The sequence below is a fragment of the Sparus aurata genome, chromosome 22 (genome assembly GCF_900880675.1).
Source record: "Sparus aurata chromosome 22, fSpaAur1.1, whole genome shotgun sequence".
NCBI classification, from domain to species: domain Eukaryota; kingdom Metazoa; phylum Chordata; class Actinopteri; order Spariformes; family Sparidae; genus Sparus; species Sparus aurata.
In genome coordinates, this window is record NC_044208.1 from 2,277,655 (window position 1) to 2,300,091 (window position 22,437).

At 42.6% G+C, this 22,437-nt stretch overlaps 1 protein-coding gene across 2 annotated transcripts in view; it reads left to right on the forward strand.

Moving 5' to 3' along the window:
• The window catches only part of ube2j1 (ubiquitin-conjugating enzyme E2, J1), a 96,405-nt gene that overhangs the window by 39,442 nt on the left and 34,526 nt on the right, over positions 1-22,437 (forward strand). For both annotated transcript variants that reach the window (XM_030405620.1, XM_030405621.1), the window contains exons 2-4: positions 6,061-6,134; positions 15,807-15,938; positions 16,498-16,582. In XM_030405620.1, coding sequence (XP_030261480.1) covers positions 6,061-6,134; positions 15,807-15,938; positions 16,498-16,582 — 291 coding nt within the window. The remainder of the gene's footprint in view (positions 1-6,060; positions 6,135-15,806; positions 15,939-16,497; positions 16,583-22,437) is intronic.

Consider the following 22,437-nt stretch of genomic DNA (forward strand, 5'->3'; position numbering starts at 1 on the left):
TTGAAAATTTACATTCAGCGACTCCTCAAACCTCAAGGTAATGAATAGAACAATTTAATTTAATTAAAACACAACAGAACAACATTTATATATATTTTATAATCGATTTAACGCTCTGGCCTTGTTCGTTTTTACTACCCTCTCAGCTTGTTCGTGGCCAAAAATGGCCACCAACAGATTGAGTCTGTAATTTTTGGGATTTTGTATGTTTTTTGATGCTTTTACTGCATAAAATGTTTAATTAATATCAATTCTTGTCAAAAGTACAAAAAATTAATTCACTTTTAATTTTTTAACCCCTCAAATGCCAATTTGTTTGCACAATGCGCTTGTTGGAAAACTACCACAAAAATGATCACTGCCTATCTTCTCAGTGCTACCGGTTTATCTTATATTATCAATAACACAGTCTGAGATATGTAACTGATTAACACCAACATTGATTATTATGCATTGTTATTTTTGTGCAGGGAAGGCAAAGTAGAAAAAACTCCCTCTCAGCTTGTTCGTGGCCAAAAGTGTCCACCTCCTGTTTACATTTTCAAAATGCTATAAAACTAATATATATATATATATATTGAAAAAATTCCAATCTTTTTTTACCAGTTTTTTAAATTTGCATCAGACCTTGTCATGAAAACTAAAATTTCATTCAAATTCAGAATTTTAACCCTTTAAATGCCTAATAGATAACATAATGCTGATGATTTGTAAGGGAGAATAGCATTAAATCAGCATGTTTTTACAAAATAATACATGCTACCTGTATTATTCTTTAACCATGATTGCAGCTTAATGTGTGTCAATAATAAGCAGTATCAATGATTTTTATGCTTCATTAGTTTTTTGTGCAGTGGCAGAAAAACATAAAAACTCCCTCTCAGCTTGTTCGTGGACAAAAGTGTCCACCTCCTGTTTACATTTCTGAAATGCTATAAAACTAATACATATATAAAAATAATTCCACTTTTTTTCCCAGTTTTTTAAATTTGCATCAGTCCTGGTCATGAAAACTAAAATTTCATTAAAATTCTGAATTTTAACCCTTTAAATGCCTATAAGATAACATAATGCTGATGATTTATGAGGGAGAATAGCATTAAATCACCATGTTTTTGCAAAATAATACATGCTACCTGTATTATTCTTTAACCATCATTGCAGCTTAATGTGTGTCAATAATAAGCAATATCAATGATTTTTATGCTTCATTAGTTTTTTGTGCAGTGGCAGAAAAAACATAAAAACTCCCTCTTAGCTTATGCATGGCCAAAAGTGTCCACCTCCTGTTTGCTTACAAAATGCTATATACAAACACTATATACTGAAAATGTTTGCTCCTTTTTTCAAATTTGACATCAGTCCTGGTCATGAAATCCAAAATTTTAATCAATTCCAGAATTAATTGGGTCGTTTTCCCATGTAAATCTCCATGCTTCAGGCATAGGAGGTTGCCACATCACAGGTGAACCAGATTTTAATGCCATACTGTGCAGGCTTGTTGGGAATATATTGTAGATGTCAGTGGTGTGCATGGGGGGGTGGGCAGTGGCCTAATTGTTGGAAAATGCACACAAAAGTTTTTAATCAAGTGCCCTCTTGGGTGCCAAAATGCTTGCTAAAGTGCCCTCTTGGGAGCCAAAACGCGCGCTGAAGCACCATCTTGGGAGCCAAAACGCGCGCTGAAGCGCCCTCTTGGGAGCCAAAAAGTGCGTTAAAGTGCCCTCTTGATTGGCAAAACACAACAAACTGCCCCCTCGGCTGGTTAAAACATGATAAACTGCCCTCTTGGGTGACAAAATCAGGCACGAAAGTGCCCTCCTCGGAGCCAAAACGCGCGCTACTGTGCCCTCTTCAGTCGCAAGAACTTGCTGTATGTGCCCTTTTTTTGCCTTTCGCCCCTGCCTTTCAAAAGGTCTGTGCACGCAACTGGTCGAAGTCCACAATGACCTATGAATGCAACATGCTGCTCGTCAACGCACACACATCAACCCCTGGATTAAATAAGAGGGGCAGGCAAGCAACCCACTTTTCCCACAGGATGCGAAATGCAGCGAGTTTATCATTCCTGAAGCGTCCTGGGTGGGAGAGCCTGTCATCAAAGCAGATGTTAGCGCTGATCTGAGTGAAGCCATAGAGGGGCATCGTGGCACAAAACGTGGCCCATCCTGTCTTGGCATCCCACATGCCACGTGTTGCTTCATGTCTTGAGCGGTAGACGCCAGCCAGAATCAGAATCCCAATGTAGACTCTCATCTCCACTTCATCCACATCCTTCCAATCCTCACACCTTTGCCTCCCATGCAGGTTTGTGTTGGTGCACAGCAGCTGAATGATCTCCTCTGTAATAAAATGGTCAAAGGCAGACCTCAGGTTGCTGATATGGGCAACTGCATACAGGGTGGGCCCTGGGGTGAAACCAGTGGATACTGGATTGTGGTGGTCTCTTCAGCAGTGGGAAACCACATTATTTTTCCATGACGAGACATCCACTGACCCGCCAGCTCCTCTGTCTCTGCCATCAGCTGATCGGCCTCCATCGCTGTGTCTGTACTGTCCTCTTCCCCTGAGGAAGAGGAACCAGGCACTGGCTGGAAGTCGTCATCAGTGGTGTTGCTGTCATCCTCTGAGGAAGGTGTCCCATCATCTTCAGGAGAGGACGTGTCCTCATCTTGGGTAGAAGATTTCTCCTCCTCTTCCGCAGAGGATTTCTCTCCATCTTTACTCTCTGAGCCAATCACATACTCAAGTGCTTCAGTCAGGGCATATGACCTTCTCGCCATCTTGCCAGATAAAGAAGGATCTGGGAGCTGATAGGCTCACTTATAGCATTAGTACTGACTGCACCTGCAAAAACTCCAGGACAGATTTATAAACAGTGTCAGACTTTGTTTTTGTTTCCCCAGAAGCCAGAGGTCAAGATGACCTGTGATCCTTTTTTTTGGAGAGCAGCAATTTGAGAATGTAAAGGCTATTGTGTAGTTGTGTGTGGCATTTTTTTATGAAAAGATCAAAGTTACAGGTGTTTTCAACCTGTGCATCACAGCCAGGTTTGCCTTGGAAACTCAAAGCTCGATAACCTGTACCAAGAGTAATTCACCAAAACTTGTATGGTATGATACACTGTAATTTATGTCACTTTATCTTGCTAATACTAAATTCTTTTTTTCATGCACAAACACACATCATTACCTGACATCCTTAGGATCACACCTATGTCAAAATTGTGTCATTCATTTGCTCCATTGGAGTGCAGGAAGCCATCATACGCCCCTAGTGGAAACTAAGAATATTATCTGAAATTGCTCCCTTGCCCAAAAATGGACAAATGACACAATCTGGTAAAAAACATTAAAAACTACAATTTTCAAGTGTTGAGTTTAGAATGAAAGCCATTTTACCTAAATTATATGATTTTATACCGTAAATCACAAGGAATTAAAAAATGTGGTATTAAGTTTCAATTGGCCAAAAGTGTCCACGATAGAGCCATAAGGTAACATTTTAGATACACAGTATAATATTGACATATTTAAAGAGCAGGTTTTGAAAATTGAATGATCAGCCAAAAATCCAGACCCTTGGGAAATATCATTCCATATGCATTAACACAGCTAAAATGATCACCAAAAGGAAGTGAGGTGGACAGCATAGAGTCCAGAGGGTTAAAAATGTAGCCATCAATACAAGGCCAGCTGACTTGCTATCTGGCAAGGATCATACAAGCTGGCTTACATAACATAATAATAACAGCTGTTTCAAGTTTTGTTCCGATTATTTCGGCGCTACCCAAGCCAGCCATAGTAAGTAACGCACTTCTGGTCATTTTCACAAAAATAAAAGACCTGTTGTCCTTTAATTATGAAGAAAACCATAAGGATAGAATTTGCGCTTTTATTTTATAAACAGGAAGCGAACCTCCCCTTGCTATAGCTAACTTGAAACCACCGTAACTCTGTTTTAAATTCTGCTATAGCGCCGGTAACATCAGGTTTTAAAGCTTTTTCGTGTGAGAAAGTAGCCGTTTAGTTCCCCGTTGTGCCGCCAGTTTATCCAAATAATGCTTGTTTGCACATTTGCTCCGACGTGGTGGGAGAAGTCCAGACCAGCCGCACCTGTATCGGAGCGGCGGAGCAGCCCAGCCCGGGTCTGCTGAGGTAATCTGCGGTCAAAACTTCACCGTCATACCGGTAGAAGAACACGAGCCGATTAATTTACCTGCAGCTTTTTGGAGATTAAACACAGGCTGGATAGCTTCATTTCGGAAGATAAATGTAGGTCTCGTAGATGAAAATAAACATCTGTGGCAGCTACGTTAGCTCATTTGAATGAAAAGTGTAAAATGTAAATAGCAGCCATCCGACAGTGTGCAGAGAAACAGACAACAAGCGCGCACATCAATGTCAAGATTTTCACATTTTTCAAGGGGGGCGGGGGCCTGCGTTAGCGGGGCGGGCCGCCCCGCCAACAGACTGGTAGGGGAAACACTGGGTAGAAATTGACCCCTGAGAGACAAACAGGAAAAAAAAAAGTGTTTGCTTTCTCTCTGCCTTGTATCTGCGTCACAAGTTCAGCTGTATTTGCATCATGCAGCAGGATCAAGACTCCGTCCGTCATCTGCTAATCATCTGCTCATCTTTTTTAAGCACAGTGGCTTCAGCTCTGATATATGTCAATACCTTTGCAATATGTGCTGATACCTAGAGTATATTCATCCTCTGTTTCTTTCTGCAGAGTGCTTTGCAATCACAGTTTGTGAGTTGTTATCATTATTGTTATTGATAGAAGTAGAAGTCATAGTAGTAGACAATAAGGCTGCACATTAATCAGATTTATTATTGCCAAATCACAATATGGCCCAGTGCCATCTAAATCACAGTAAGCTGCGCATTTTTGTTAAGGCAAAATGTGTTAAAAAAAACATCATTATAAAAAGTACTGCAGTGCTGGGGAGATATCCTGGCCTATAAATTAGATCTAAGAAAGTATGTGTTTGGTACAGACCCTAACAAATGTAACACTTTAATGGTCTTAATATTATTTTCCACTGAAAATGGAAATTGAAAGGCAAAAAAAGACATTTGCACTGATCATAAATCATCTCCCAATGGTTATATCATTTATAGTCATTGTTTTTCTTTTCGTGTGGCCTAGATGAGTACATTTTAGTGAATAGTTGTAAATTGCAAATAGATAAAGGCTGAATGCTAAGGATGTTAAGATGATCTGTTGGGCAATATGCTAAAATTTTCCACCCAGCCACTGCCACCCCTCACTAAAACAACCAGCAAAAATGCCAATATATATTATGTAGGTGTCCCCCACCCCTGTCTTGCTGGGAATATGCTAGGTTTTTCGTTAAATCAAAAATAAAATAAATTCACAAGATGTCAAGAGATGGGATACTTTTACACTTATTTAACTCATGCAACCCTACTCTTTCTGAATTGAAGTGTTTCTCTTTTAGCACACTAAGATGAACTCACACACTTCAACAGAAACAAAACAAAACTCTCCAAAATTGTCTTGGTTTGCCTGTCCCAACAATCAACAAAATAAACTATTAATTCACCCAGGTAAACATTGAGGATGTTATAATAATCAGCCTCATTTTGTAATGTCAGTCCACACACCAAAGGCTTCCCAGGAGATTGTTTGACTCTACAGTGTCCTGTGAAGAAACAGATGTGCCAAAGGTGGTTTCAAAACAAGGTTTTGAGATTGCACATTACAAACGTTTCTGTTTTAGTCATTTTACCCGAGCTGTCTGAAGAGTGTGACAGCGGAGTTTTGTGCACTGCCAGTACATGAAGCCCAGTCCATCTGCATGCTCTTCTCATCTGTCCGTCTGTGTTAACATCCTGTAACCCAAGGGAGCAGTACGTTCACAGCTCTTTGCATCTGGAAATCAGAAATGTTGGGCTGTGAAAGTGCTGCATAAGAATTGTAGGGTTTCACACATACAAGGCATGGTGGTGGTCTGATTAAAATACTGACAATGATTTTTAACCTGCATGTGCTGACCTCAGTTGTTTCTCTTTGTTTCCTTTGAATAACCAGCAGTAAAAAGGCTGATGAAAGAGGCTGCTGAACTGAGGGATCCCACAGAGCACTACCATGCCCAGCCACTGGAAGTAAGTTCACTAGGATACTACTGTGCTGTTGTACATTTGTAGTGCCAGTATATGTACCAGATCAACACACCCTCTGTAATACCATGTAGTCTAAAAGAACATCTTACGTAAAGATGTACAGTCGAAACAAGTAGGCACACTCTGATTTAATTCAACTTTTGTCTTATTTTTCTACTTAAGTTTTGTCGTTTTGTCCAATTTCTGTCACTGATAATAACTTTGTATTCACTAAAGTAAAATGATGTGGTAACACGGTGACATCACAAAATAAAAGCCCTCAAGTCAGACTTATTTGGAAGAGATAAAGAATGAGAAGGAAACAGTGATTTCCTGAACAGTCATTGTAAACATCCATCACAGTTTACCGACCAACATCTTCTACTTTATTATACTGTATTTGCCTGGGTCTTACTGCCTCATATCTGAACTGGAGATACTGTTAGACAGCATAACAGCGTGATAGCATTTTTACAGAGATTACATGAGTTTTCCTTCGCCAAATTACTTCAGTCTGTTTATTTAACATGGCATAACATACAAAATGATTTTTCAAACTAATTATTTTCTATTTATAGCCTAAAACCAACTCACTGACATTACAAAAAAGCATATTGGGAACTGATGTTCCTTCACCATGTTCATCCGAAATAAGCAGTTTCTGTCGCTGTGGAAAAAACTGCAGCCATCGGCCACTATCGGAGCCAAGTTCCGCCGATTCCGTTAGTAAGTAAGTTAGTTGTAAAACGTCCTATCGGCGCGGATTAATCGGCCAAAACGATTAATCGGTTGACTTCTAGTACCGAGTACAATTTGAATTTATATCCAAAGCTTTCATCTGCACTTTTGTTGCCCATAAGACGATCAGATCACAAACTGGCCTATGAAAACCCTGACATACAGACAAAAAACGGCACAGCAGGACCATGCTTGGAGAGTTGACCACATGCAGAACAGAGCAGGAGTTGGGAGCAAATTAGAATGAAGATTTGGCGAAACAGAAAATCCCATTTGGTTGAAGGTCGCTAATGAAAATGCATTAAACATCAATGGTTAAAAATGGATATTAGCAAAGAATACTCTGTACGTTTACTTAAGTGTTATTTTGATACCAGTAGTTTTACCTGTAATTGAGTAATTTTTTAGTAATGCACTTGAGTACAGACTTTAAGTAGTCTTTCCATCCTTGAAAATTTCATAAAACAATGGGGATTGTAGCACCCTATAATGTAATAATTTCCTGAAAATGTAATAACGCCTGAAAATGTAATAAAATACAATTGTAGCACCCTATAATGTAATAATTTCCTGAAAATGTAATAACGCCTGAAAATGTAATAAAATGTGCACTTAACTCGATCGAAAATGTAATAAAACCCAATAATGTAATAACTTCACCAATAATGTAATAGAATATCCTGACTGATATTGTAATAACATTTTTACCGATAATGTAATACCTTATTACATTATTGGAAATTCATTACATTTTCAGGAACGTCTTTGTTTTTTTAAACTGATGATGTAATACTTGACAGATAATGTAATATATATGTTCACTTTCAGTCCAGAGTTCTACATTTTGTGTTTTGAGAATCTAACAATGTTATATTCACTGGATTTGAAACAACAATAAATTGCAGACCTTGAGTACCATACAGCCATATGCACATGTGCAAATAATCAGGGACATGCAACTACATCCTGGTCCTACTGAGTGGGTGATGGACTTACCTCCTTGGGAGACCAGAATTCCAGCTCAGATATAAGCTTCTGAGCACCACTGGAGACCCCAGGTAACTCTTCCCTAAACGTACGTCTTCACTTCACATATTTCCAACAAATTACTACCTCATGAAAACAACCACAAACCAACAAAACAACTTTCAGTAACACTTCATTTGAAGAGAAAATACATAAGCATTCATAACATCTGCATACACATTACATGACACACGACATAAATATAGACCTACATATCCAATCATAAATGGTTATTAAATCACTTTCACTGTCAAATTGACATCTCTATGTCAAGTGACATACTGTTATACTTATAGTATATTATGAGATTTACCTGTATAAATAAAGATTAAATAAAAATCAAAATGACAGAACTTCATGACAATCGACATGGGCATTTTGCATGTTCCTCACAAAGGCAGGAATTTCTCACTGTCTGTATGTGGCTCAATTATCTTGAGGATCGGGCACTGCTGTATGAAGTTGAAATTAAGCAAGTCATTGCACAGGAGAAACAATTCTAGAAATAGTCTAGTCAAATAGTAAGGTGACCAGATTTCTTAGAGAAATTAAGAAATGAGAAATTAAGGATTCGACATGGTCTTTGTGGGTATAGGAAATGTGAAGGTTTTTTCTTGTCTTCTTCTCATGGAGGTTGAACTGAAAAGATTTCTTTCTACATTTTTCCTCACAGCGTGTGATACTGGTGAAGTCAGCCGCTGAAAACCATTTTTCTCGGGAGCCAACTAGTGTTTGATATTGAACCTTGTACTTGGACAACCTAAAATTTCTTTTGACAATGGTGCCAAGTCATTATCCATCCATCCATCCATTTTCGTGCGCTTATCCGGGGCCGGGTTGCAGGGGCAGCTGCCTGAGCAGGGACACCCAGACTTCCCTCTCCCCGGACACTGCCTCCAGCTCTTCCGGGATGATCCCAAGGCGTTCCCACACCAGCGTGTCCTGGGTCTTCCTCGGGGTCTCCTCCCGGCGGGACATGCCAGGAACACCTCCCGAGGGAGGCGTCCCGGGGGTATCCGAATCAGATGCCCGAGCCACCTCAGCTGGCTCCTCTCGATGTGGAGGAGCAGCGGCTCTACTCTGAGCTCCTCCCGGGTGACAGAGCTCCGCACCCTATCTCTAAGGGAGCGCCCTGCCACCCTGCGGAGGAAGCTCATTTCAACCGCTTGTATCCGGGATCTTATTCTTTCGGTCATGACCCAAAGTTCATGGCCATAGGTGAGGGTAGGAACGTAGATTGACCGGTAAATCGAGAGCTTCACCTTTCGACTCAGCTCTCTCTTCACCATGACAGACCGATACAACGACCGCATTACTGCGGCCGCTGCACCGATCCGCCTGTCAATCTCACGTTCCATCCTTCCCTCACTCGTGAACAAGACCCCAAGTTACTTGAACTTAGGGATGTAACAGTATGAAAATTTCACACCGCGGTAATAGTGACCAAAATTATCACGGTTATCGGTATACCACAGTATTTTTTAAAATTAAAATTGTCCAAATCCAAAACCTTACTAAAACACTGCAAAATCAACATTAAATATTTATAAAAGAATGTATCAAAACTGTGCAAAATAGGTCATTGGCTTTTTGTGATGAGGCAGCCTGTTTTTTAAATGTGTCCTTTAATGTCTGCGTTACAGAGGTAGAATGAGTTGTAGTGGCATTAGCACTCGATTGGCCAGCAGACCCTCTCTGTGAAAAAAAGAATGAAAATGTCATTATTAATTATTAGTGTCACCGTTACTTAATATTAAGGGGGCAACCAACAGATCACAAAACTCATAACTTAGATCATATCACTTTTGTGAGGAACAGGTTGGATAATTTTTTTTAGATCACAACAAAAAGGATTATTGTTGTTAAATGAATTATGAATACTCTATTTTGGCTCTTATTTCTATCTAGACACATATTATATTCACCATTTTATATTATTCTTTATATACAGTCTATTCTACAAATAATCCACAAGTATTATATATTTCTGATATTACTTATATATTGGCTGTCTGTCTCTCTGTCTGCCTGCTCGTCTGTTGTCAGTGGACTCGGTCAATCTGATTGGTCAGATGGCTGCTGAGCCACAGGTAGACGCTGCTCCAGTGAACGGAGCTGAGATGAAAGTCAGTCATCTCAGTCAGGTTGTATTCACTAACTCAGTCCACCAAGTACGTGTTTGTCTCAAATCCTCCTCACTGTAGCTCTGCATCAATGTTTGGGGAATTATTAGGTCGACTATTAAAAGTGAAATCTACAGTTAATAAGCTGTTCAGATAACGTGCCAAATCATGGATCAACTTCGTTCCGTTATACCACTATCTGGTCAGTTTACATTAGTGACAACAGCAAATCAGACAGAGAAAACTCGACATGCACATACATCATGCAACCGGGCTTAAGGTTAGCTTACCTTGCATTCGCTGAACAGTTGCGGGTGATGGTTGTAAAGTGAAAGTAAGTAAATTGGAGGTGTTGCCTTCCCTCGCAACAACTTTCTTCTCGCAGCTCCTGCAGTTAGGGCTGCCATCCTCGACCAGCTGTCCTGAGCATTCTCATGATAACCAAAATACGCCCAGACTGCAGATTTGGTTCTCTTCGAAGAAGGAAAAAGGCTGTGAGGGCCGCTACTATCATGTCCTCCCTCCGCCATGTCTTCTTCACTACATAACAAACGCACGTTGCACGCACATGCGCCTCGAGTTCTCCACACCATGGTTACCGACCGCGGCGGTTACCATGGTAATTAAAACTTAAACGGTAACCTTCACCGTCGGGAATTTTACCATAGTTTACCGTGACACCGGTAACCGTTACATCCCTACTTGAACTCCTCAACTTGAGGCAGGAACTCTCCCCCAACCCGGAGGGAGCAAGCCACCTTTTTCCGGTTGAGAACCATGGCCTCGGATTTGGATGTGCTGATTCTCATCCCAGCCGCTTCACACTCGGCTGCAAACCGCCCAGGACATGCTGGAGGTCCTGGCTCGAAGGAGCCAACAAGACCACATCATCCTTGAAAAGCAGAGATGAGATCAAGTGGCTCCCGAACCAGATCCCCTCCGGCACATGGCTGCGCCTAGAAATTCTGTTCATGAAAATATTGAACAGAACCGGTGACAAAGGGCAGCCCTGTCGGAGTCCAACATGCACTGGGAACAGGTCTGACTTACTGCCGGCAATGCGAACCAAGCTCCTGGGACCGTACAGCCCTTAACAGAGGGCCTCCGACCCCGTACTCCCATAGCACCTCCCACAGAATGCCACGAGGGACACGGTCGAATGCTTTCTCCAAGTCCACAAAACACATGTGGACTGGTTTGGCAAACTCCCATGAACCCTCGAGCACCCTGTGGAGGGTATAGAGCTTGTCCAGTGTTCCACGGCCCGGACGAAAACCGCATTGTTCCTCCTGAATCCGAGGTTCGACTATCGGCCGAATTCTCCTCTCCAGTACCCTGGAATAGACTTTCCCAGGGAGGCTGAGGAGTGTGATCCCCCGATAGTTGTAACACACCCTCAGGTCCCCCTTTTTGAATAGGGGGACCACCACCCTGGTCTGCCAGTCCAGAGGCACTGTCCCCGACTGCCACGCGATGCTGCAGAGACGTGTCAACCAAGACAGCCCCACAACATCCAGAGACTTGAGGTACTCAGGGCGGATCTCATCCACCCCCGGTGCTTTGCCACTGAGGAGCTTCCGGACTACCTCAGTGACTTTGGCTTGGGTGATGAATGGGTCAACCTCTGAGTCCCCAGCCTCTGCTTCCTCTATGGAAGGCGTGTCAGTGGGATTGAGGAGATCCTCGAAGTATTCCTTCCACCGCCGACGATGTCCCCACTCGAGGTCAACAGCTCCCCACCTCCACTGTAAACAGTGTTGGTGGAGGACTGCTTCCCCCTCCTGAGGCGCCGGATGGTTTGCCAGAATTTCTTCGAGGCCGACCGGTAGTCCTCCTCCATGGCCTCCCCGAACTTTTCCCAGACCCGAGTTTTTGCTTCCGAGACTGCCCGTGCTGCCGCACGCTTGGCCTGCCAGTACCCGTCAGCTGCCTCAGGAGTCCCCCGGGCCAACCAGGCTCGATAGGACTCCTTCTTCAGCTTGACAGCATCCCTTACTTCTGAGGTCCACCACCGGGTTCGGGGATTGCCGCCACGACAGGCACCGGAGACCTTACGGCCACAGCTCCGGACAGCCGCGTCAACAATGGAAGTGGAGAACATGGTCCATTCGGACTCAATGTCCCCAGCCTCCCTCGGGATCTGGTCAAAGCTCTCCCGGAGGTGGGAGTTAAAGATCTCCCTGACAGGGGGTTCCGCCAGACGTTCCCAGCAGACCCTCACAATACGTTTGGGTCTGCCAGGTCTGTCCAGCTTCCTCCCCTGCCAGCGGATCTGACTCACCACCAGGTGGTGATCAGTTGACAGCTCAGCCCCTCTCTTCACCCGAGTGTCCAAGACATACGGCCGGAGGTCAGATGACACGACCACAAAGGCGATCATTGACCTCCGGCCTAGGGTGTCCTAGTGCCACGTGCACATATGGACACCCTTATGCTTGAACATGCTGTTTGTTATGGACAAACTGTGACAAGCACAGAAGTCCAGTAACAAAACACCACTCGGGTTCAGATCGGGGAGGCCATTCCTCCCAATCACACCCCTCCAGGTAACACTGTCGCTGCCCACGTGGGCGTTGAAGTCCCCCAGTGGAACGACGGAGTCCCCGGTTGGAGCACTCTCCAGTACCCCTCCCAGGGACTCCAAGAAGGCCAGGTACTCTGCACTGCTGTTCGGCCCATAAGCCGAGACAACAGTGAGAGTCCTATCCCCGACCCGAAGGCGCAGGGAAGCGACCCTCTCGTTCACTGGGGTAAACTCCAACACATGGTGGCTGAGCTGGGGAGCTGTAAGCAAGCCCACACCAGCTCGCCACCTCTCACCGCGGGCAACTCCAGAATAGGAGAGAGTCTAGCCTCTCTCAAGGAGTTGGGTTCCAGAGCCCAGACTGTGCGTGGAGGTGAGCCCGACTATCTCTAGCCGGTACCGCTCAGCCTCCCGCACATTCCATGTCACCGCCCGAGGATTGGGTCGCCGGGGCCCCCGCACACGACTGCCACCCAAATCACACTGCATCGGCCCCTTCTGAACCCTCCTGCGGTTGGTGAGCCTACTGGAGGGCGGGCCCACGTTGCTCATTCAGGCTGCGCCCGGCCGGGTCCCGTGGGCAACGACCCAGCCACCAGACGCTTGCCTGCGAGCCCCAACCCCAGGCCTGGCTCCAGGGTGGGGTCCCGGTGACGCCGATCCGGGCGACGTACACGTCCTCGTTGTTAATTTCTTCATTAGGGGCTTTAGAACCGATCTTAGTCTGACCCATCACCTAGGACCTGTTTGCCTTGGGAGACCCTACCAGGGGCATTAAGCCCCGGACAACATAGCTCCTAGGATCATTCAGGTGCTCAAACCCCTCCACCACGATAAGGTGCTGGTTCAAGGAGGAGGAAGAAGTCATTATCGACATGTCAAAAATGTTAAGATAATTAATTCAGACTAAATACTTTTATTTTAAACCCCTCTAAACCCCTGTGGGAGTATTATTTTTGAAAAAATATAGCTTTTTATAAACATTCTCCATATTCAACCTTTAACTTCTAATTAGCTTGTAACATGTGGTCAATAACAAAAATCTAGCCTGTAGCCTACCTCTTTGTAAGTTATTTAAAGAAGTAGCCAAGCCTTGGCTAAAGTGTCAAACAGTTAGCAGAACTAGCATGTAGCCACATGGTCAATAAAAACTAGTCTAAAGCCTATTACTATCCTACCGTTATCAAACTTTTTCTGGTGTCCTACAGAAATCTGAAGTCATTGATGCTGAGACATTGCATTCTCACTTACCAAGTGATCATATAAAGGGAGAATGCTTCATTGCTGCTGGACATATTTTCAGCTAGCCACCACTGAAAGAGACCCTGATCGTGTTCTCCCATGCAGGCCCTGTAGTGGCCAGGATGCCAGCGTCCGAGATTAATTAACATATCAAAAGCATCATTTTTATAACGAAACTAGTGACTGTATAATGGAAAATCCATTATAAACATGTTGCTGACATTACCAGCAGATAGTGTTGCAGAAATGATGTCACGTCAATAAAACAGGATTTAAATAGACATTTAGACAAATACTTTCACCACTAAAATTTTTTACTATCATATAAACAACATGCAACTTCAAAAACCCTGTATAAATCCCAAAAAGGGGTTTGAAAAATAACCATGTCAGTTGTCATCAAATATTGTCATTTTTATGCTGACATTTTTATTTAACCTTTATTTATACAGGTAAATCTCATAATATACTGTCAATATGACAGTATGTCAGCCAACCACTTTGTCACTTGACATAGAGATGTCAATTTGACATTGAAAGTGATATAATAACCATTTATTATTGGATATGTAGGTCTATATTTATGTCGTGTGTCATGTAATGTAGGTGCTATGAATGCTTACGTATACTTTCTTCAAATGAAGTGTTACTAAAAGGTTTTTTGTCGTTTTCATGAGGTAGTAATTTGTTGGAAATCCATGGAGTGAAGAGGTATGTTTAGGGAAGCGTTACCTGGGGTCTCCAGTGGTGCTCAGAAGCTTATATCTGAGCTGGAATTCTGGTCTCCCAAGGAGGTACCCCCACTAAGTAGGACCAGGATGTAGTTGCATGTCCCTGATTATTTGCACATGTGCATATGGCTGTATGGTACTCAAGGTCTGCAATTTAACCCAATCGTCATTCTGTTGTTTCAAATCCAGTGAATATAACATTGTTAGATTCTCAAAACACAAAATGTAGAACTCTGGACTGAAAATAAACATATTACATTATCTGTCAAGCATTACATCATCAGTTTTTTAAAAAAAAAAGACCTTCCTGAAAATGTTATAAATTCCCAATAATGTAACAAAGTATTACATTATCGGTAAAAATGTTATTACAATATCGGTCAGGATATTTTATTACATTATTGGTGAAGTTATTACATGATTGGGTTTTATTACATTTTCGATTGAGTTAGGTGCAAATTTTATTTCATTTTCAGGCATTATTACATATTCAGGAAATTATTACATTATAGGGTGCTACAAGAATCATGACAGGAAGGTACATTTTTCATTCCCTTGGGATGATTCAGCCAACTTGGCTTAGTGGGAGACCAGTCACATGGTTTATCGATAATTCTGGGATTGAATCCCTGTTCAGAGATTTATTTTTATTTTTTGATAAAATTAGAGTTGATTACACACTGGTATTACAACATCAGCTCATTGAGAGAAGTAAGGGAGGCACTGTGTTTATCCCTCTTCAATTTCCACTTCTGCTACCACATTATCCTTTTTCGATCCTTCTGTCTTCATTCAACTGTGGCAGAGAAGAAGATCAGGACTTTTTATAAGTGACAGGAGCTACACAATCTAAAATATTCCTGCAAGAGCTATTTAAAAAAATGTCAAGCTGCTCTACAGTGAGGCCCTGGTATTTATTGGTACTAAGACATATGTTTGAGGCAGTAAAAGCTTGACAGAAAACAAGGAGCACAGAGTAAATTTTAGGGGGCGGTAAAGCGAATCCTCCACACAGATTGATAATATACCTTTAAAAGGCTGTAAAGATGAAAGAAAAAACAAGCAAATACAGCCTGAATGTTAAAGATGAAATTTATTTTTTTAATTAATTGGAAAATTCTCAATTATAAAAAAAATGGTTAACATTAGTACAACAGCTGTGTGGTAATGCTCCAGAGGACATGTCATTGTCAATGTCAGCCAGGCATGAGAAGTCACACAGTTGTGTCCATCCTGATGAACATGTCTGTTTGTAACATGTGCTCAATGTGACATGTCTTTCTCTATGCAGGATAACCTCTTTGAATGGCACTTCTCCGTACGCGGGCCCCCAGATTCCGATTTCGATGGCGGAGTTTACCACGGCAGAATCGTGCTCCCCCCAGAATACCCTATGAAGCCTCCAAGCATTATCCTCCTCACAGTAAGACACTGACAAAGGCCACGTCTCAATTGCATCCGATTATTCTGCTGCTGAAGCGGAACAGAAATATGTCAAATCATATGATCAAAGAGTAGAAAATGGACGGCATGTCATTTAACCCTCAGCCATTTCTGGTTGCAGCACACAAAGTGACAGTTGTCAGATCAAAGCCTGGGCTGTCATCACACTGTTGGGGGGAATTGTACTGGTTTTGTGGGAATATGAGACTGTCTTAGTTTATTCAGACAGCTGTATGACACCTTCACTAATGACAGTCTGATGAAAGCCAGAGTTCTCTGATTTGTTGTGACATACACATTTTGATTGCACCCAGGTACTTTTTCTCTTTTTTCTTTTATAATGTTTCTTTTTCAGCATTTATTGTTTGAAAAATCGTACTTCTGTAAGATATTGGCCTGCGTTTTACTTTTTAGCACCCTCAACTGTTTTAAATTTCCATGTCAATCTGCTTGCTAAAACCTTTGGCAGTGTTTGTTTTATTAATGAATCTCCCCCCACTTATTCCCCTTTTACCTTTTATTACTGCCTCCTCTCTTAGCCAAATGGAAGATTCGAAGTAGGGAAGAAAATCTGCTTGAGCATCTCTGGCCACCATCCAGAAACCTGGCAACCCTCTTGGAGCAGTGAGTATCCCTAGTAATCCAAAGTTCTCTTCATGTAGATCATTGTCAAGGGAGTTGTTTCTCCATGTATAGGTCATTGCTTACATTCAGTGAAGAGACTCTGGAAAAGTGTCAATAATTATTCTTACAAGTGCAGTGCCCGTAGGAAATATGTATTCCTATAGAAAAGTGGGAGGTTAAGTAGCTTTTTCATGGATGGCCAAATGAAGCTGTGTTTGAAGGTGGGACGTCAGGGATATTTAGGTTTGTTGTGAAATCCGATATTCTAGGGTATAATTGGCCGTTTTTGACTATTTTTGATTTTGCCATTATATTTTACCTTAAAAAATATTTACTTGGTGTCATTATTTTCAGCACAACCTCACATGTGACTGTACAGTTATTTTTTTTATTTTGGCATACTGTATTAACACAATGGACCTAAAATCACAAAAAAAACATAAAATCCGAGTAGAAAAAGTTAGATTTTTTTACTGTGAAAACCACAAATATGTTTAACAAACCATTTTTTATTGCTTATAATGCAAATATAATTGTTGGTTGCTAAATATGTGCATACATTTTAAAAATGTACAAAGTTATATGTAACTATTTACATTTAAATGCAGGCAATGCTCAGGTCTGCCTGAACTTCTTCCAGCTGAATGAGGAGCTGCACTGCCTGCTCCACATTCAGCCGTCTCGTCATTGTTGTGACTCATTAAACAAAAAACTGACTCCACTACACACTAAACAAACTACACCAAACACTACATAACACACTAACTATACACTCCAAACACACTATATCACAAATCTCTCAACTCTCAATATCGCTGTCTGTATCGCTGTCTGTACACCGACCGTCGTTGCCTGTCATTCATCCGCCTCCGTCCTTCCCACAACTTCCCGTTCCACAACAACCAAACTTGCTGCTTGGACTCTTTCGTGACAAAAGCCCGTTTTTACCGTTTCTTCCTGCACCAGACACAAAGCAAACGTGACGGCAATGTTTGCGAAAAAGCGTGGCGGACATTATTTACCCTAAGTCCGGTTTTGGACGCGCCGGTGCGTCTGGTCCGTCGACTCGGGAGGTGGGCCGTGTGGGTGGGCTAGCAGCTAGCTACACACGAACATCCTCAGATTCCGATTCCACTTTGTTGTCTGTGCATCTCCGGATCTCCTCAGACCGGAACAGACTTGGTCCAGACTCGTTTAGTCTCATTAATCCACAACAGTCAGTTTAGATGCCGCCGGCAAAATCCCGGTCCAGCTCGCGCTGCTGCAGGTATAAATCCGCTTGTTTCTTAAGGTATGTCGTGGAGTCGGGCTCTGCAGTGATTGGCTCTGGTGCGCACATGGCTACGGTGTGCAGTGATTGGCTCTGGTGCGCACATGGCTACGGTGTGCAGTGATTGGCTCTGATGCACACGTGACTGTGGTGGCTCCGGTGGACAATGCTCGTGGAATTTGTAAAGCATTTATGAAATTATTTATTAATGGTATCATTGCAGTCCAAACAAATCCGACGTCGCACACCCTTTAACCAAGCAGCAGCCATGTTGAAAGTCTCAGGTCAGTCTGATCCTGATCCGCAGAGATATTTGAGGCACAGATACACACACACACACACACACACACACACAGACAGACAGAGATTCCTTGCTTTTATAGAGAGATTTGTCGAGCTGGAAAATTTGATCCTTTTTATAGCACAAGTATCAAAAACATGTGATGTTCCATGCTTAAGTGTCCCGGCAGGTGCACAGTTATCTTACTTACTGCATTCTAAAGAGAAATCTTGAATGACAAAATAATATGATATTGACACTGGCCACTCACCATTCTCGACAGGGTCTCCAGGGGGACTGCAAAGGTTGGTAATCTGTACAAGACTCATATCATACTCTCCTGACTGTTTTAATGCACTAATTAATTCTAAAAACACTTTTTAAATTTTTTTTTTTGCATTGTTGAAAAGCCATCATTAAACCTTAACATTAAAGGAACAGAAGAATTGATGCCCATGATCTCGTTAACCGTCAGATAATCTGGGTGCTAAGTAAGTAGGGTTGTCAACTCACTGAAAAATAAACAAGGGACCCACCCCCCGGTGGCTTAACTTTTTTTAGCCTTTTTTGTGTGTGAAACTATTTCCAAATAATTTGACTCGAATGTGAATTTAGTTTGATGCATGTTTTTGAGTGATAAGAATACATTGAAAAAAATGTTATTCAACAATTTATTTTTTGATGCAAAATAAAATGTATTTTTAACAGAAATCTGTCCTGCTTAACTTGACGGAATAAAATACATATTTATTTATTTAACAGAACTGTCCTGCTTAACTGAAAACAGTATAAAATAACAGAAAACAATAGTTGTTACTTTCTTACTGATATATAGTTCATGTGTAGTATATCAACTGCCTGTGCAGTACAAATTATGCACATCACATCATCTATGGACTGTTTGAACTGACATGTGTAAGGTTGTATATATGTATGTATATAGTATAGTGTGTATTCTTTATCTATTATTCATCTATGTATTACTTTTATGTATTATTTATCTATTTTATGTATTCATCTATCAATTGTATCTGTTTATTACACTAAACATTTTTTTTGGCCACAAAATACTGACATTTATTGGACTTAAAAAACATTCTTATTTTTTCTACATACCATATCTGCCTCTGGTGTTGCCTGGTGGACAACAAACCAGTCAAGGGTCCACCTGGTTGTCCCTCACGTGTAGACCACTAGATGCATGCTGTTTCATGTCAAACAGTTCACCATGGGCCACAGAAAAAGTGCGCCAGCAGACATTATCTACACTTTTTCCAGCCACGTTTTCTTTTCCCATTCGAGTCTGTATTTTTGCAGCCTTTTCTTTTTATCTCGGGGGAGTACCGTTACTGCTCGTGGTGGAAGGCGTACCGTCTGCAGTGTCCTGTGGACCTGTGTCGTTGTGAGCCATGCTGGATTGTTTTGCCAGTTGCCTCAGTCTCTTGTCTTCCGGTATCTTCTTGCAAGCGACAGTACCTCGGCCAATGAGAAGAGCCGGATTCTGCATTGTTATTCTCGTGTGTGAGTGTGCTGTCGGCTCATTGGTCACAGAGCACAGAGGGCTGGCAGTAAGATTACCGTATATTTTCATATAAAACGCCCTGTCATTCATTGATTCTATTGAGATTTTAAAGACCATTGTGATTTGTTTCGTTTCGTTTTCTTCCGCTTATCCATTGTGATTCTCACGGAAATACGGGACAAAGTGCGTCCCTTTTCAGCTCAATACGGGACGCGTTACTTTGTTCCTAAATACGGGACGATTCCGTTTTTCAAGGGACGGTTGGCAACCCTATAAGTAAGGCACACAGCCCAAAGAGGTTGTATCAAGGCTCTGAGTTACCCCGAATTTTCACTGGATACATGTCTGTTGCGTAACGGCTCCGATCCGGTTTTGCCGTCCGCTGTCTGGGAACCCCCACGATTGCGTTTTGAGTCTGCCACGGCGCAGTACGGTGGACAGCTGGCTTCGCTGGTGTCAACACGGAGTGTTTTCTTTTGAAAAGTAGCTGGATGTTATGTTGTTATTTCGGTGCTTGACTTTCTGTCTGCTCGGTGTTAATGTCTGTGTTAAGCAGAAATAAATTTGTGTTATGAGTTTGTCACACCACAGAAACGTGTCATTGACCACTGAGCCAAATTTGAAAGATTAAAAAAATTGCTAAGTATATAAAATTAGGTCTCAAAATCATGGAAAAACAATCACTTCTCTCTGCTGTGAAACGCTGGGGGCGTGTCAGTTAGAGGCACTGGAACCACGCCCATGCGTGGGAGGGGAGCTGCCTCCGTGTACTGTACAATGATGTAACCTACAGTAACAATGTAAGCTAGCAGCATCATCGGACGGACCCAGCCCGACCTGGTTGAACCATCAGAGCCAGAAACTGACTCTGAGTTAGACACTGATAGTGCTCAGCCTCGTTCCTCACAGTCCATGTTTTACATTACACACAACCGTAAAACCCCTGTCAACGTATAATTCCTTGTCATAGCTATATTGATGCACGTAAAATATTACCTGTGGATTATCATTGTGCTGTTAGATGGACTCTACTCAGGGAATCAGGCCAAATCATGTCATGATTAAATGCAATAACATTTGCTAACATTACATGGGCATGACAGGATGCAAGATGTAAAATCATTTTCAGGATTTGCACCTTCAGCAAAATGCATTTAATTGCCCAAATGTACAATATTTATAACATACATAGGCACACACTTACGCTCTCTGATAGGCACGTAATGCCGTGGCCGAGATTAGACACCTGTTGTCGGCGGGGCGGAGACAGTCACAGGCGGCATATAATGCCGGCGGCGGAGATGAAAACACCCACTGTCGGCGGGACTGAGACGGTCGCAGGCGGGCACATATGCCGTCGGTGGAGATGACATCACTCGCTGTTGGCGCGCAGGCGAGCACATAATGCCAGTGGCCATGATGGTGGCACCCGCTGTCGACGGGAAGGGAAGATGCAAGCCGGGGACGGAGAGGGTCGGTTTGGCCCCACTGACCAGCATCAATGGACTCTTTACCTGGTGATAGTTGCTGTAACTATCGGGGGCAAAGTGGACACTGCAGAGACGGCCCACGTTACGTAACGCGGCCATGATTTCTGACCCGCACATTAAATCCTGAACACAGAAATTTTTAAACACAGTTTGTGAGCCTAGCTCCAAAATTAAATTCTAAATGGTTGAATGGCTTTTTACATGTTTTAAGGAAATACATTTATGACCTATTTAATGTGTTTAGAAGAAAATGGCTGAATTTGCTTTACACAGACTTTAAATTCAGCTGAATTGCTGCGTCGTGCTCCGGCATCCGCCAGATATAGGAGTCCTGCGTATCTGTTCCGGAGGGCTCCAGACTGCCGGAGCTGGGACGGAGCAGATATGCAGCACAGCAGACCTGGTGGAAATTAACACTTAAGTAAAACCTGTCAGCTCCGCTGGCGTGGCGGATACGTAATGCAGCGGATACGTATCCAGTGAAAATTAGTGGTTAGTCATGGCTGTGTTTTAGGCGTAAGGTAAATTAAACCAATCTGTGTGTCAGCGTTGCCCATGCCCATTAAGAACTGGGATGCTCCAGGACCTGGCGCATTGCTGTTTAACAATAGCCCCATTCACACTGCCCTTTCAATGTGGTTATCAATACTCTGCTTCGCTGTCTGTGTGAAAGTCACAGATGCAGAGATGGGGGTACAGTTTTGCTCAGGCTCTGATCTACCCCCGGAGGTAGTATCAGAGCCGCAGCAGAGGACGGCTGGTGTCTGTGTGAATGGAAGAGCCGGCAGTGCAGAACACGGGTGTGTCAGTCTGATGGTCTTCACAGTCAGACACAGACTTCAACCCACAAGCGACATGACAGGAACCCCCCCCCCCACACACACACACAAAGTAACAGACAAAATAAATAATTGAAAAACAAATACTTAAAATTCAATAACAGAATTGAATCAGAGACAGGCTGCTCTGAAGCTCTTTTTATCAACATACTGCATGTCACATGGCTGGCCATGCCTTCGGGATTTGACTTCCCCTGCTGGGTTCTTAAAGTGTTGTGCACAAGTTGTGTCTCAGCCTGTTTGGAATGAGTGCAGGAGGTCTGGTTGGGTAATTGCAATGAGTCCCATCACAGGCAGGCGACCTGTAGTTATTCCAGGGTTATGCTTTCTACTGTGCTGCTGCTTCAGCCTATATGCTACAACTATATATTTGATACAGTCTAGTGTGGATAAGTTATTTTAACACTATTTCTGAGGGCAGTTTTGAAAAGATTTTCTGAATATATTGTCTATA